The sequence below is a fragment of the Gopherus evgoodei genome, chromosome 3 (genome assembly GCF_007399415.2).
Source record: "Gopherus evgoodei ecotype Sinaloan lineage chromosome 3, rGopEvg1_v1.p, whole genome shotgun sequence".
NCBI classification, from domain to species: Eukaryota; Metazoa; Chordata; order Testudines; family Testudinidae; genus Gopherus; species Gopherus evgoodei.
In genome coordinates this window covers 110,570,588-110,586,495 of record NC_044324.1, presented here as the reverse complement: position 1 = coordinate 110,586,495, position 15,908 = coordinate 110,570,588, and the positions used below count along the sequence as shown (strand labels likewise).

Below are 15,908 nucleotides of genomic sequence, written 5' to 3'. Positions count from 1 at the left end.
ATAATCACTTCCAGAGCTTGATGTGTCACCTTTTCCTGCAAGAACCATATGACTTCTTGTTGCTTTTCCCACATAGTCAATAACTTTGCATAAAACATTACAGTTACTCAAATCAAACAATCCAGACAATTTCTATTGAACATCATATTCTGGGAGTAGGCAGTTATTTTTAAGGCACATTAAAACCTTTACCAGCATAAGAACTGCTTTGTCATTCCGTGGAATTTTAGAGAGGCATATATAATACAAATAATTTAAATGAACTTGCCCATTAACTTTTATTTAGAGCACTTTTCACAAAGCTAAAGCATACCTTACCTTAACTGGATGCCAATTAATCACATCATTTATCTGGTTATTTGGTTGGCTCTAGGAGAGTACATACAGCCCCCCTGCCCTCCATGAACTCTCCTATGGCATTGTTTGGGGAGGAAGATCAGAGCCTTCTCTGTCCAGTTACCTGATCTTTTTTGAGAGGCCAGTGACTGCTTGCCTTCTCCATTAGAAGAGTTCACTAGAGAACTGCACCGAGTAACGTTTCAGATACTCACATTGGGGCTAAAGCAAAAGGCTAGTTCATGAACACTGTACAAAAAGAGACAGTTAATAGAGGTTTTTTTTAAAAGTTTGTACGAACACAGTAAAAGCCCAGTTTAGAAACAGGAGAAAACAAAGTTCAATAAATTCACTGCCTCTGTTTACCAGTCCACAGGCTCCTTCACTGCAGTCACCGGAACTCTTTCAGTGGGAAATGGGGGCCCACAGAGAGCACATTTCATTGACTTCCAGAACACTCATCCAGTGTTTTCAGATTTAATGTTAGCTTTTAAATTTATGTTTAATTGCATTAATACACTGTTTCATATTTGGGGTAGAGAGTAGAAACTGATTTTTAAAATGATTTTTAAAATTTTTTTTTCTTTTTAAAAATAAATCTATTTTAAATTGACACCCAAAAAGGTCTAAACTTACTATAATCATACGATTAAAATAATTTAAAATTAAATAATATTTAAGCTATTCATCTTTGCAGCTGAAGTTTTAAAAAAAGTCAAACCACTGAACTAGTAGAAGTCACTGGCTGAGCACCTGGAACCAGAGTTCGCTGAAATGCTAAACTAGTTCTTGAAAGCAGTAGCCTCTTCTGCAGGTGCCCAGAGAATGTTTGTTTCATTGTTTGTTTCATTTTAGTTTATTCACTTTTTCAATTACTAATTAATTCAAAGTTGAGAAACCAATTGGGAGTTTAAAAACTAGTAAAGCCATTTTTTCTCTTCCAATCTATGAATAAAAATTGAGGTGTGAGAGGACAAGATATACTAGTTCTAAAATCCTGAAGGACACGGTGACCAGAAACGATCACTTCAAATCACTAACTACGGATATAACCACATATGTTTCATTTAAACTTTTTTCTTAAGTATCAACACATTTAAGGTAATTTTTATTTAATGAAAACAATTTTAATATGCTGGTTCATTCATTTGTAACTGAATTTCAGTTTCCATCCAAATTTAACTTGACACAAATGAGAAAATAATCTACTAAATAAGAAATATAATGTTCATCATTTTCTAACATATGTAAAAATTAAGAATCTGGAGAAATGCAAATTAAGCTATATCATTGCTTAAAAATACATAAGATATATAATGCATCATCCAGTTAGCAAAAAGGAGTAGCAAATTTAGAGCAAAGACTATATTTACTTGCAAGTCAACATATTTTAATGGTTACCAACCTATGAAATCAGCCTTTCTTTAGGGAAATAACTGAAAAGTTCAATTACAAAACAAGATTAAAATTGATTTAAATCAAGATTTTCTGCTTGCTGACTTAAATCATCATTAAAATCAATTATTTGAATCAATCCATCCTGTTAATACAACTGAACTGCACAAAAGTATTTGGACTAAAAACATGACTTTACAAACTGTGCTGAATACTGCTGCCTTTGCCATTTCTTTCCTGTTTCATTTTTACCAACACCTTTATTTTATTAAAGTTTTGGGTATCACTATAGATCTTGATAAAATCAGAGTTCTAACAAAATACATAAAGCATTGCTAGACTGGCAATAGGCTTCAACAGTATTGAAATGTCCCCGGTGTAAGTTGACCCTCCTCTTTGATCCATGTCAGAGAGACACACAGCTTCTGATAACAAAATAAGACCTAGCGAGTGTATATATGTGTAACCAGAGATCCCTGTGAATATAGTTGATAAAGACTTTTGAGGTCTAAGAGCCAGACTGTGTGAAACTCTAACAGTGAATATTATTTTGATAAAGTAAGCCTATTGAATTCAGTGAGACCACTTGTTTACTTGAAGTACTACTGTGAGTTAAGTGTCAAGTCCCTATTAACAATTGGATTTATATCATCCTTTAGTCAAGAAAGAAAAAGCCATTTGGTTTTCCTGTAACACAGAGGTTGACACACATTCATCCTTGATGTTAACTTCCATTGATGCAATTAACCTCTGGTGTAACCCTATAGATGGGCAAATCTGGCCCTTTATCTAGGTTCCAATGTAAGTACACTTTCTTCATGTTCAGACTCACTTAGTATCTGGTTCCAATGCATAAGTACTCAGTTACACTAGCAATTTTCAAATACATATTTCCTCCATGGAAGTGTTGCTGTTTTTATGCCTCAGAGATGGCATGAATATTAATTGATTTACTGATTTATATTTTTTTCCCCCAGTTATTTTAACAATCCTTAAAATCACCTTTGAGACACTTCTCAGCATGTTACCTGGACAAGTCCTAGCTGGCAGTGCTCAGAAGTGACATATTCAATGTGAGAAAGTTAAAATGTATTGGTTAGACATAGAAGCTAAAATTGGACAAACCTGTCTATCGTTTAAATACTCAGTGGGGGCAGGGGGAAATAACAGAAAATGTGGAAATGTCAGAGTGCTTAATGACTTCATTTTGTTTCAGTTATCACCAAAAAGGTTATTAGTGACTGGAGGTCTAACGTAGTGAATGCCAGTGAAAATGAGGTAGGATCAGAGGCTAAAATAGGAGGAAAACAACTTAAAAATCAGTTAGACAAGTTAGATGTCTTCAAGTCAGCAGGATCTGTGAAATACATCCTAGAATACTCAAAGAGCTGATTGAGGAGATATCTGAGCCATTAGTAATTATCTTTGAAAAGTTATGGAAGAAGGAAGAGATTCTAGAGGGCTGGAAAAGGGCAAATACAGTGCAAATCTATAAAAAGGGAAATAAGGACAACCTGGTGAATTGCAGACCAGTCAGTTTAACTTCAGTACCTGGAAAGATAATGGAGCAAATAATTAAGCAGTCAATTTACAAACACCTAGAAGATAATAAGGTGATGATAAGTAACAGTAAACATAAATTTGTCAAGAACAAATCATGTCAAACCAACCAAATAGCTTTCTTTGACAGGGTAACAAGCCTTGTGGCTAGGGGGAAGTGGTAAATGTGGTATATCTTGACTTTAGTAAGGCTTTTGATAAGGTTTCACATAATCTTCTAATAAGGAAATGAGGGAAATACAGGAAATGAGGGAAATACAACCTAGATATGGAGCTACTATCAGTTAGGTGCATACCTGGTTGAAAACCATTCCCAGAGAGTAGTTATGAGTGGTTCACTGTCAAACTGAAAAGGCATATCAAGTGGGGCCTGTAATGTGTGTGGCTTTTTTTTTTTTTTTTTTTTTTTTTTTTTTGTCTGAAGAAGAGAATACTGAGCGTGGGCATAGCAGTTTTCAAGTACATAAAAGTTAGCTGCAAGGAGGAGGGGGATAAAAATGTTCTCCTTAACAGCTGAGGCTTGGACAAGAAATAATGGGCTTAAGTTGCAGCCAGGGTAGTTTGGAAGTTTTTCCTAATGTCCAACCTAAAGTGCTAGAGTAGTTAAGCACTGGAACGAACTTATGAGGAAGGTTGTGGAATTTCTATCTTTTGGAGATTTTTAAGAGCAGGTTAGACAAACACTCGTCTCAGACCTACCATGAGTGCAGGGAGCTGGACGAGATGACCTCTTGAGGTCCCTTCCAGTTCTGTGATTCTATGCCCATGTTTTCTAGGGCAACCATCATATCAATAGTATGTCATGCCATACGATGCCTTATTCAAATCTTGTACAAGAAATCTGTATACAAGGCCACAACAGTATGCCTACAGTCTCATAGCTCTAAAGTGGCAGACTAGCACCACCAGACATGACTTGGTTTATAGAAATAGTTTTTTTTCTAAGTGTTTTGGCAGGAAAGAAAAGTTTTTGATAAATTCACATGACAACACTACTCGCCGTGGCCAATCAGTTGAAAAATATTGGGATTAGACTGTTTTAGGAGGAGAAAACAGCTAATAAAAATGGTAGGTGTATGGGTTTTTTTGTTTTGTTTTTTTCCCTTAAACTCAGTTCAGACATAGTATAGCTCCTTTGTTTATGCATCTGATTGCCTGGTTGATTATTCTTGTATATCTTGCTCTACAGACATAAATTGTTGATGCGGTGGTGAATAACGTACTCTTGATAAACCAGAACATGTGCTAATAAGTACCTCACCATTTTTTCCCTTCTGTTTTTAACTAGCCTAAGGGATAACCAGCCACATTCTGGGCCCATACAGTGGGTATTGCTGTGTGTATAATTTATGCAGCTACTTTAGAAAATTGGGATTTTTATTTTCAATACTGATGGCAAATTTCCTTCTTTCCTTTCTTTCACAAATGCATTGTGGATGGACATATGGGACCAGGGGTGCTGAGAGCCATTAAACCAACCTGTAAACCCTATATATGATGGAAAGCACTTCAAGCCAAGGGTGCGGCAGCACCCTTAGTTCCAGCACTTATGTATGCGACCCAATCCTGAACTACTTCCTCTGTCAACACTTGATTTCAATGAGGTTAGCATTTGGGCATATAGTAAATTGTACTTTCTAACCCATGTAGTATACAAAGTAGCACAGAAATTTCAAAAAGGTAATCTCCAGTGTTATTTGGTGTCTTGTCCTTTAAATTTTGACATGGGGCATCATATAATTCTGTTAAAAATGTAATGTACTGGTAGGTATTTTCTTCCAATATATACTGATCTGGAAAGATTCAGGACTTAATTTATAGGGTTTCAGCATCCAGATTCAATATTCTCATCTGAGCATAACAGTCACAATCGTGTAATTAGGTATGAGTTGGTGGAGGAGGGAGGAGTTGCACCAAAGTCATTTAATTACCTCTGCCACAGTTACCTTCAAAGGTGGTACTTCATCTTATCTAAGCCCATTTGAGAGGGAAGATGACACAGTGCAAAGAGAAAATGTTTTTATTAGGAAGATGGACTCGAATACATAAGATGCAATTTTCAATATGCTCTCATTTATCACTTGAGGAAAAAAATAGCTGATCCATGAGATAAAATACCATTATAATTTCATAGTTGATGAATAAAACCTTATACTGCAGTTTTACCAGCACAAATCTGATATTAATCACAGAATGTATCATTAACTAGATGATTTACAATTGTAGGCAGTTTCCACAAATGCTTGAGAAGTGCTAATATTGGGCCCAATTCTGCATTTTTCTGTGTGTGCACCCAGTACTTCCAATGAACTCAGCAGATATGTTGAGTGCACATGGAATACAGGTTCAGATCCCTTTTCACATAACAGAGGGCACAGAGATGGAGGAAATAACAAAAATAAAAACAAGAAGCATCTTGTTTCCATAGAAGTGACAAGGCAAATTATTCTGAACAATGATGATTTGAACAATAAATAATGAGGGTGAAATGCTGGCTCCACTGAAGTCGGTGGAAAACTTGCCAATGACCTCAGTGGAGCCAGGACTTTACCTTGAGAGATTAAAACATTCTTGCTTGCATGTAAACAATAGCAGAGAAAACATTTCAGCATGTGTACATGTGTATTCAAGTGCTGATTAACAAACAAACAAGAATCCGTGCCAACCCAAAACACCAGCATATACAGAAAAGACTAATCATTAAAAATGTCTTCAGCTATACATCTTAAAAATCACTTTGAGAGTATGTGTTCTAGAATGGCCACAGTGTTTGATCAGAAATTAGTGTTTCTGTGGCAGAATCATGACAGAGACCTGCATCCTTAACTTTTTTTCCTTTCTTCCATCCATCCATCCAAAAATTGATCTAGAGAGCTACTGTAACTCATCAGTGAACAGTCTGTTCAATACCACACACTACATTGGCTTTCATTTATATTGGCTATAGTTTAAAAAAAAAACAGATGGAAAATTTGCAAAAACAATATTTTTCATCATAAAACAACCATATGAGATTTTACACCATCGCTATTTACCATAGCTGGAGAGTTGGAGTCAACATGACTTCTTAATGACTGCTGTTTGTCTGTCTTGAAACAGTTCCCTGTTAATTTTCATCCGGGTCTCAGGGTTTGATAAGAGCTCCTTTATCTTATTCACTTTTGAGAACAGGGCCAGCGATTCTCTGTGTAAAGCTTTCTTTATTAAGTCTGATTCATGGCTCTTCCCTAGAGGAAAAGAATGATACAATATATTTTGCATATAACTGTCATTTCTAAATATTAAAGTATGGCATTAATGTATCAAAACAGGCATGTGTTTTCTTTAAGTATTTAGAATTTCACCCATGTTTATTGTATATAAAAAGGTAGTGTTTTGTCAAAAAATATAATTTATGTGAACAAACTTTACTGAAAAGTGAAGAACACTTCGTAGTGTCACATTCAAGAGAAACTCCCATGATATTACCCACTGTGTAACAGTATCTGTGATAAACATCTCTAGTAACTTTTTTAGTTTAGCATTGCCTGCCCTTAGCTTTGCAGCAGAATGTGAAGTTCTCTGCTGCAGATCAAGTGAGCAGTTATGCAGCTCTGCCAAACAATGTAGCTCGCATTGTTTTCATTTATGGCAGGGCGTTGTTCCATGGCCATTCATTGCAGTGCAAAAGGCATACACAAGGGGTTCAGTTCCTCTTCGAAAGCTACGAAGAGATTCTCTGTAGTTAAGAGCTTGTGAAAGTTTGATCTTTTTCTTTCAAAATCTTGTCTTTTTTTCCCCAATCATCTTTCCCAGCATTCAGTCGTTTTTCAGCAATGCAAATGCTTTTCAAGAAAGTGTTAGCGAGTGTCGCTCGATTCAGAACACATTTCTGGTAAGAGATGTTCACAAAGCATAATGCAAGTCAGCCAGCATAATTTAGCAGATCTGAACAGGCAGCTGGGACATGTTTTGATGGTTATTCTTGGTGGATTTGTGCTTCCTTGGCATTCTCACAGTGATCACTTTCTGTTATCACTATCATTTTTCATTCCTATTGCCATTAGCTGCTTCCTCAGTTTTCACTGGGCTTCCATCTGTCTGTCTGTTTTTGTTTTGAGTTTCTTCTAGATATTGCTGTACAGCCTTGAGGACTGCGTTCTCCACCAGCTTTTTGCTGAGGCTCACCAATTCCGCATCATCTGGCTCGGCCCCATTCTTTTCACCTACATATCATAACAGACAAGAGAAGTAACTAATTGCCATGGAAAGATAGCACACACAGTGTATCATGATACAGTGTCTGAAACATAAGTCTACATATTAGGTTATCAGCTGGATTTTAACTTGTTTTGTTCTTGAATTTGTAGAAATAATTACCCACTTTAGAAGACTTGGGCCAAATATGATGCGTTAAGCCATGTATAAATCTACCAAACTGCAAATATTCAACTTCTCATCTAAAATTATAATATACTTTGTAAACTAATAAATATAAAAGCATCTCAGTCAGAAAGCTGGAAGTGATCTTAGCTGCTTAAATCTTTTTCCTTAGCAAACATACTTTAAATTCAGATATTTAAAACAGTACCAGTCACAGTTAATTTACAATTTACTAATGCTCTGGAATCTAGTTACGATATATTTGTGTTATCCTTTTGTTTTAAAAATGCATAGCCTCCCAGATGTTTGTAGTTAATCCCAAGAGTTCCTCATTGGAAAAAGGAGGCCTATGGCTAACTCTTCCCCCCCCCCCCCCCCAAAAAAAAAAAAAGGTGTTACAGCTAGTCAGAAAACTTTAACTTAAATGCAAAAAATTGAAAAAATATTTTGTACTTTTTCCCTGGTTTCTGACAATCTCTAATCCTTGCCAATGTAAATTCAGTAGTTTGTTCATGGATATCTGCTTATAAAAGTAAGAGAGACAAGGTGCAGCTGGAGGTGCGTGGTTAGCAGGTTATAGAGTGATCACTCGACATCTGATTTTATCAGTGCTCATCCTCAAAAGGACACCTGCACATCACTTTCAAAAGAGAAGCCTTGGAACTTAAATTCATAATTTTGCTATACACTAAATATCATGGACTGAATAAAGACACTGGATTTATGGATTACTGTAACAACTCTGCTCCCACAGCTGCTCCCCGCCTTCTTTTTGCCCCTATCACTGGAGGGGTTTTAACAGGCCACTTCACCTTGAATGGTCCCTTAAGTAATTAATGTACATTTTATGCTAAACAATCTGTTCCACCTTTTTCTATAGTTGTGACACTTTGAGGACTGGTCTATACTCCAGACTTAGGTCAACGTAAGGCAGGTAACTCTGTATGTGTCTACACTATAACGGTGCTCCTGCCAACGTAAGTAGGCTTACTACATTGACTTAACAAGTCCACTTCCGTGAGAGGCGTAGCATTTAGGATGATGTAGTCAGGATGATGCAGTGTCCAAGTAGACACTGTATTACTTACATCACCTGTTGGCTGTCAGCCCTGTGTGGGGCTTACAGCTGGAGCCCCGGGGTGGGGGCTCCATTTGTGAGCCCCATGCAGGACAGGCGGGGCTCCAGCTATCAGTGCCCCACAATGCCCCACACAGTTAAGTTGAAGGAAGCCCTCCTGATGAGGACCTGCACTACTGATAGTAACATGAAACACCACTTTAATTACTACAGTGGCTGTATGTCGACTTTAACTTTGTAGCGCAGATGTGCCTTGAGTAAATTTCCCCAACCTGAAGAAGAGCTCTGTGTAAACTTGAAAGCTTGTCTCTCTTGCCAATAGAAGTTGGTTCACTTAAAGATATTACCTCACCCACTCTGCCTTTCTAATATCCTGCGAGCGATACAGCTACAGCAACATTGCATATGAAAGTAAGAAGCTAGTCATAGGACAGGAAAAAACAATAACAAAAAACCCCTGGCTACAACAACGCTGCATACAGCCAAGGAAGACAGACCTGGCATATTGTGATTGCTGTATGACTTTATCCACTGCTTGGCTTTTAGGGCCTGACGTTCACTGACGACTTAATTTGCACCCACAAATTTGCAAATTTTGTTTTTGTTCAGTAAATATGATGCTGTGCATGTATGTTTAGGGACTATATTTTTAATGACCCTTTATGGAGTTAACATTCTGTAGCAAGTAGATGCTAGTTAGTGACACACATCTGCTGAGCTAGATATTACTGTGGCTTTTCACCATAAAAACTTTGTTTTATTATTCAAAAGCTAAAATTTAGTTTCCTTTACCTGTAAATTTACTTACCGGTAAGTCTGACAGCAGATATTGAGTGACTACAGACATAAAAGAATAGTATTCTACCCTGTGGTAGCAAAATCTTGATGAAAATGCAAGATAGTAGAAATGCAGTTTGATGTACTGCATCATTACATTAATGTATGCACAGAGTACAAGGAAACAGAACAGGTCATTGCACTTTTCAGAAGAAGTTTCCATGATAGCTGTTGGGTAACATTATTGCTGGATTTAAGAGCTATGTTTTTGATCCTAACAAGTGCTGAGAACCTGCAACTCTCAGTGAAGTCAGTGGTAAGTGTAGGTACTTCTGCAGTTCTGAGGAAGTGGCCCTACATCACTGTTAATATGCAGAAAATGATTGATTAGGAATGGAAGCCATTAGATGCCATTAGAAGGAAATCATTAAGCCTATTAAGAAATGTAATTTTTGCTTGTACAGCAGCATATGATTTCATACGAATAGACAAAATTCCCTTATGAAAATATTCACTGCATTATTTCATAAATTCATGTGTATATGTATATAAATAACTTCTCAAATATATTTTAAGAAGTTTCTTCACATATGAAAAAGAAAAATAAGACTACACTTATGGATTTGGTTTTTTTACGTATACAGTAACTCCTCACTTAGTCGTCCCGGTTAATGTTGTTTCATTGTTACATTGCTGATCAATTAGGAAACATGCTCGTTTAAAGTTGTGCAATGCTCCCTTCTAACGTCGTTTGGCAGTCACCTGCTTTGTCCACTGCTTGCAGGAAGAGCAGCCCGTGGCAGCTAGCTGGTGGGGGCTTGGAATCAGGGTGGACGGCAGCCCCTCATGAGCTCCCCACTCCTCTAAGTTCCCTGTGCAGCAGCTGCCCAGCAGACTAGCAATTGCAGCAGTCCCTCCCCCTACTGTCATGTGCTGCTCCTGCCCTCTGCTTTGGAGCTGGTCCCTGAGACTCCTGCTTGCTGTGTGCAATGCAACACACACACACACACACACACAGTGTGTGTCTGTCTCTGCGATGCTGTCTCCCCTCCGTCCATTCCTGCTGCCTTGTAGAGTGTGTGTGTTAACCTTTGAGGGCTCAGCCAATTGCTAGTTCATCATTTAACAGTAAGACATTCCCTGGGAAATATCCCTCCCTCTGACTCCTCCACCTCAGCCAAGCTTCACAATCATCATCACTGTGTACCAGTATTAAATTGTTTGTTTAAATTTATACTCTGTGTAAATATATACTGTGTGTGTGTGTGTGTGTGTGTGTGTGTGTGTGTATGTATATATAGTGTGTGTATGTATGTGTATACATATGTGTATGTATTAAAAAATATATAATAGTCTGGTGGAAAAAATTCCCTGGAACCTAACCCCCTCATTTACATTACTTTTTATGGGCAAATTGGATTCATTTAACATCATTTCGCATAAAGTTGCATTTTTCAGGAACATAACTACAACGTTAAGTGAAGAGTTACTGTAGTTCACGTATGTACAGTAGAGTTCTACTTGTTCTCTAGCTGTGACATGTTCAGTACTTACCAACATCCTAACACCTATCTCTGAAGTTCTGTTTTGCCACTCGAGATCAACATGAAACCGAAATTCGTGTAGATCTCTCTGCATGTGAACAGCACAAGTGAATTTAGTGTAAATTTGCCTCGAACCAGTGCTATGGACTGGAGTATGGGGAGGGGTTTCTAGGTACACAGAACTCAAACACCTGGAACTGTATTCATCAGTGTTGTGAATTTTTACATCCCTACCGTCCCTAACTTACACCAGTGTGAGTGCCTGGAGGATGTTACAAGTTAATTAGTCATGAAGGTATGTCTTCCTCTAGTGCAATCACTACTACAGATCCAGTTCTTCCATGACCTCCGCAAGAAATGGCCAAAGGAAGGAAGGATTGAAGGGCAGTTCGGTTGTATTAATGTATTTAAGTATAGAATGTGCATGCTTTAACTACTTCCCTTTTCTCCCATCCCATTGCTTGTCTAATTCTTACATTTGTAAGCACTCTGGCAGCAGGACAGTCATCTTTTCTGAGTGGATAGTGCCTAGTACATCATGGGCACTACCAGAATACAAATAAGTAAGTCGTCATGGTAGGTGCAGTACCAAATGGGGCTCTTAGAAATGCAAAGAAAGGGTTATGTTTTTGTGACCTGAATGTCCGCTTGTGTCACACGCTTATACCTGTTGCCTATGCTGTGCCATGCCGATGCTAACTTGTTGCATGACCTATTATGGTGGCGTGTGCTGTTGCTGCACCGGCATGTATTTTGAGAAGATATATATTTTGAGAAAACAATTTCTGAACACTGTGGGAGAAAAGAGTAGAATCAATAACAAATGAATAAATAAATGCTTCATTTTGCTCATCCCAGAAGTGTCCAATTTTCCAAAAGATCATACCAAATTGATATGGTGTGTGTGTGTGTGTGTGTGTGTGTTTCTCAGTTTATTCATGCTGAGCAGAGCTCTTATTAATGCTTGAAATTTCAGCTTGCAAGAGCCAGAACAACTATTCTAAAATGCCCGTAACATTTGTAAATGAGATTTATTCTCCTCCAGTGTGCTGGTATTACTTAGCTATGGATGTGAACCAAAATCCCCAAAGCAGGCTCCAAGTTTGGATCAGAGTTCACATCTTTTACCTCTCTTTAATGGGCTAGATCTAAATACTAATTCAGGACTCCCTTAAATTAGAAACAGAGTAGAGCTGAATCTGGATTTTGAAATGCCATGTATGGAGTTGTTCAGATTTGGAGGTTTGGGGTCTCCTGTTCCAGAGACCGAGTGGGACATAGAATTCAGACCTGGGGTCTTGATTCGGATCCAACTCCAGTGTAGATAACCAATCCATTTATATGTACGTGCTAGGGATATTGTATTTTTGTCAGAACTGCCAGTACAGCTATCCCATAAAAAGCAGGCCTTGTAACGTCTTACAACATCTAAAAATAAGCAATATTTTATATTATATAATGTAAAATAAGCAATAAAATGCTCCAGGAAGACCACTGAAGTGCCAAAATCTCATGATATAGGTATGCTGTTTCTGGCCTTGCTTTCACCAACAGGAGAATCTCTGATTATGGCTCAGTGATGCCCACCCTGGGGCAAATTGAAACTGATTTGTGGGGTTATAACCAGGAAAATAAAAAAACAGTTGGAAGCCCTATGTTATGACAGGAAAGTTTTTTATAGTGAACACCCAGGGGAATGCGGTGCTGCTAAAACATAGCCATGTCTCACCATTAGCTAATCCATTACCTAATACTGTTTTACAAACTGTATATTTAAAAACCCCACAGTCACTCAGGCAAGCTTTTAAAACTCTTATCAAATTCCTACGAAACACTTCATGATTTAATTTTTTCAGCTTGCTTTGCCTTGTTATTGACTTCCCGGCTATTGATGCATAAACATAAAGGTGTCTGTTTTAGTGCTAGCCTCTCTCTCTCTCTCTCCTGCTCGATTTAATCAGTGATCTGCAGTACACTCTGAGACATCACAATGACTCAAGATAGGCCCATCCTGAAAAAAGCAAATAAAGCCAGCATAAGGCATTGCTTGTATACAACAGAGTATCGGGCCAATAATCATAAGCACCAATAAGTATTGCAGGAAACGCACCTCCCAGCAGCTGCCGTTTAAACTACTGTTGGATATACTGGGGGACAAGAGAAGCCAAATGTTGGCCATTTTGGCAAGGTTATAGCCAAACAGATTCTTTATGTTCACAGACCCAATGGCAGTGTCCTCTTTGTGAGTGACTGTCTCCCAGTACAGACTCACTAGAGACCTATCTGCTGCAGATGTCATATTTACAATGTGCATGTAAATGTGGAATCCCCGTGCCTAGCTGCTCTATTACTTTGTCCTCAAAGTGCAGCAGAAATGCAGTTTCAGCTACATTCAACTTCATATACCTACAGAATATAGGACCTGATCCAACATCCACTGAAGTCTATGCGAGCCTTCCCAGTTCCGGCAGTGAGTGTTGGATTAGGCCCATAGACCTGCAAATACAATTGTGACATTCTATAGAATGACTGACTGCCCCGTGGCTGAATGACATAGTGAGGGTGAGGAAGTGATAATGAAGAGCACTGTATGTGTACACAGGGCCGGCACTTCCATTTAGGTGACTTAGGCGGTCACCTAGGGCACCAGGATTTGGGAGGGAGGCAGACTGCTCCGGTGGACGGTCCGCTGGTCCCGCAGCTCCGGTGGAGCATCCGCAGGCACGCCTGCGGCAGGTCCCCCGGAGCCGTGGGACCAGCGGACCATCCGCAGGAATGCCTGCGGGAGGTCCACTGGAGCTGTGGGACCGGCGAGCCGGCCCTGCCCCTAGGGCACCAAAAACCCTCGTGCCGCTCCTGTGTGTACATAACATTTTGCATGCACACACCTGGTACTCAGCAAATCAGCTCTGCATTAAACATTTCCTTGTTAATTAGATGTAGAGCAAAACCTGTCTTGAGCAGTCACTTAATAAACTGACCCAAAGTAGTTGCTTAGCAGTGACAGTTTGCTGTGAAATTACACTATTATGATGATTATGTTTTAGTTTCTGGTTGTGCTCACAATGTGCTAGGCAATGGAAGAAAGGAAAGCATGATCCCTCTCCTAAAGATTTTGCAATCTAAAAGCATTTGGTATAAATTAAGTTATTCTCTTCAGACAGGAGATTCCCAGTCCTGTACAAATTTCACTGTGCCTATAAATAGCCAAGAATAAACTGTTCTGCTAAACCACTCCATGAGTGAGGGCAGGGGTATATGAGACCTTAGTCCTTAGACTTCTTAAAAAGAGGACAATTGTGGGATTCTCTTGATATATGAGTCTCTACTAAATGTCCTGTCTCATTTCCTGCTAAATGAGATCTGTTTATGAGCCAGGATAGTTCTCCATTAAGTGTGGCTTGAAATGGCACTCCATTGCCTACAGTGGAGCTGAATACAAGGAAGCAAATGCAACAAAAAATCCCACCTTCAGGAAATAATTACCATGTTAAGGGCTGAAAGAGAGTGAAAGCTTCATTGTTCTGAATCATTGCGTCTCTTGAACTCAGAATCTGACTTCTCCAGATGTATCTATATTAAGTATGCTTTCACTCTCTCTCCCCAGGTTGTGCAATTTTGAATATATTTGTAAATTATGGGGAGAGAGAGCCAAGCCTTAATTGTCAGGCATTTTCATATAATTCCAATTAAAGAAGATCTGAACTATGAAATATAGCTATAGGCTACTTGGACTTTCAAAGGAAAGTAAAAATCAGTACCTCCCCAAAAGCAGTTTATAGACAGAAATATAATTGCTACCCAAGAGCATGGCCACAAAAGACTGCAAAAAGGCAAACTAACTATGAAAAATAAAAACAAGAAAATCATAGTCTGCAAAGTATTTTTAGTGTATTTTGATTAAACTAAATTAACCTCTGCACCTAATGGAACATAAACTTCATAACTGAGTTCAATAGAGCATTTTATGAAATCCAGGGCCACCCAGAGGATTCCAGGGGCCTGGGGTCTTCGGTGGCGGGGGGCCCCTGCTTTGGCATTAATTTAGAGGCAGGGGGTCCTTCCGCTCTGGGACCCGCCGCCAAAGTGCCCCGAAGACCCGTGGTGGGGGCCACCCACCGAATTACCACCGAAGCAGGACCCGCCGCCAAAGTGCAGCCAGGTCTTCGGTGGTAATTTGGCGGCAGGGGGCCCCTGTTGGGGGTCTTCAGGGCACTTCGGCGCGGGTCCTGCTTCGGCGGTAATTCGGTGGCGGAAGGTCCTTCAGCCCGGGAGCGGCAGGACCTCCCGCCGGCGAAGACCGGGAGCAGAAGAAGCTCCAGGGGCCCGGGCTCCACTTGCAAATTGCCCCACTTGCGACCCCCCTCCCCGAGCGGCCCTGATGAAATCTGTGGAAAGGAAAAATAAAATGTGACACATTTGTTCTTGTTTTTCATTTATTTTTAGCATGAAACAGTGCTCACACCATCAGTTCATGAATAGGTATTTAATAAATAAAATTATTAGCAGCCTCCAGGAGAGGATAGATTTATGTTTAGAAATTAGGATCCTATGTTTGAATCAGTTGTCCTTACTACTTACATTATTCCTAGCTCAATCAAATAATTCTCAAACCATTTTCCATCCAAACATAATCAAGATTTTTTTCTCTGTAAATTACACTTCTTTTGTAGCATGAAGTCTCACCAAGCTTATAAAGCTGTATCCATTCTCTGACACCTTGATGACTAGACCATCTCTACCCTGCCCACCACTCCCAACTCTCAGTCCTGCTCATTTGACTCCTTTCTTTCCTTCTCCATGTACCCGTGAATGCACTAAATCCTGTCGTTTCCTTGTTGACAGTGTAAACCTTC

The 15,908-nt window shown here is 39.1% G+C and overlaps 1 protein-coding gene across 5 annotated transcripts in view; it reads right to left on the bottom strand.

Annotated features, from left to right (window-relative positions):
- Positions 1-5,223: 5,223 nt before the first annotated feature.
- The window catches only part of AKAP7 (A-kinase anchoring protein 7), a 147,609-nt gene continuing 136,924 nt past the window's right edge, over positions 5,224-15,908 (bottom strand). For 3 of the 5 annotated variants that reach the window (XM_030556299.1, XM_030556301.1, XM_030556309.1), the window contains one exon: positions 7,051-7,496. In XM_030556299.1, coding sequence (XP_030412159.1) covers positions 7,312-7,496 — 185 coding nt within the window. In that variant the 3' untranslated portion in view covers positions 7,051-7,311. Of the gene's footprint in view, positions 6,519-7,050; positions 7,497-15,908 lie in introns of those variants that run through there. The other 2 variants (XM_030556300.1, XM_030556302.1) reach the window with 2 other exon arrangements.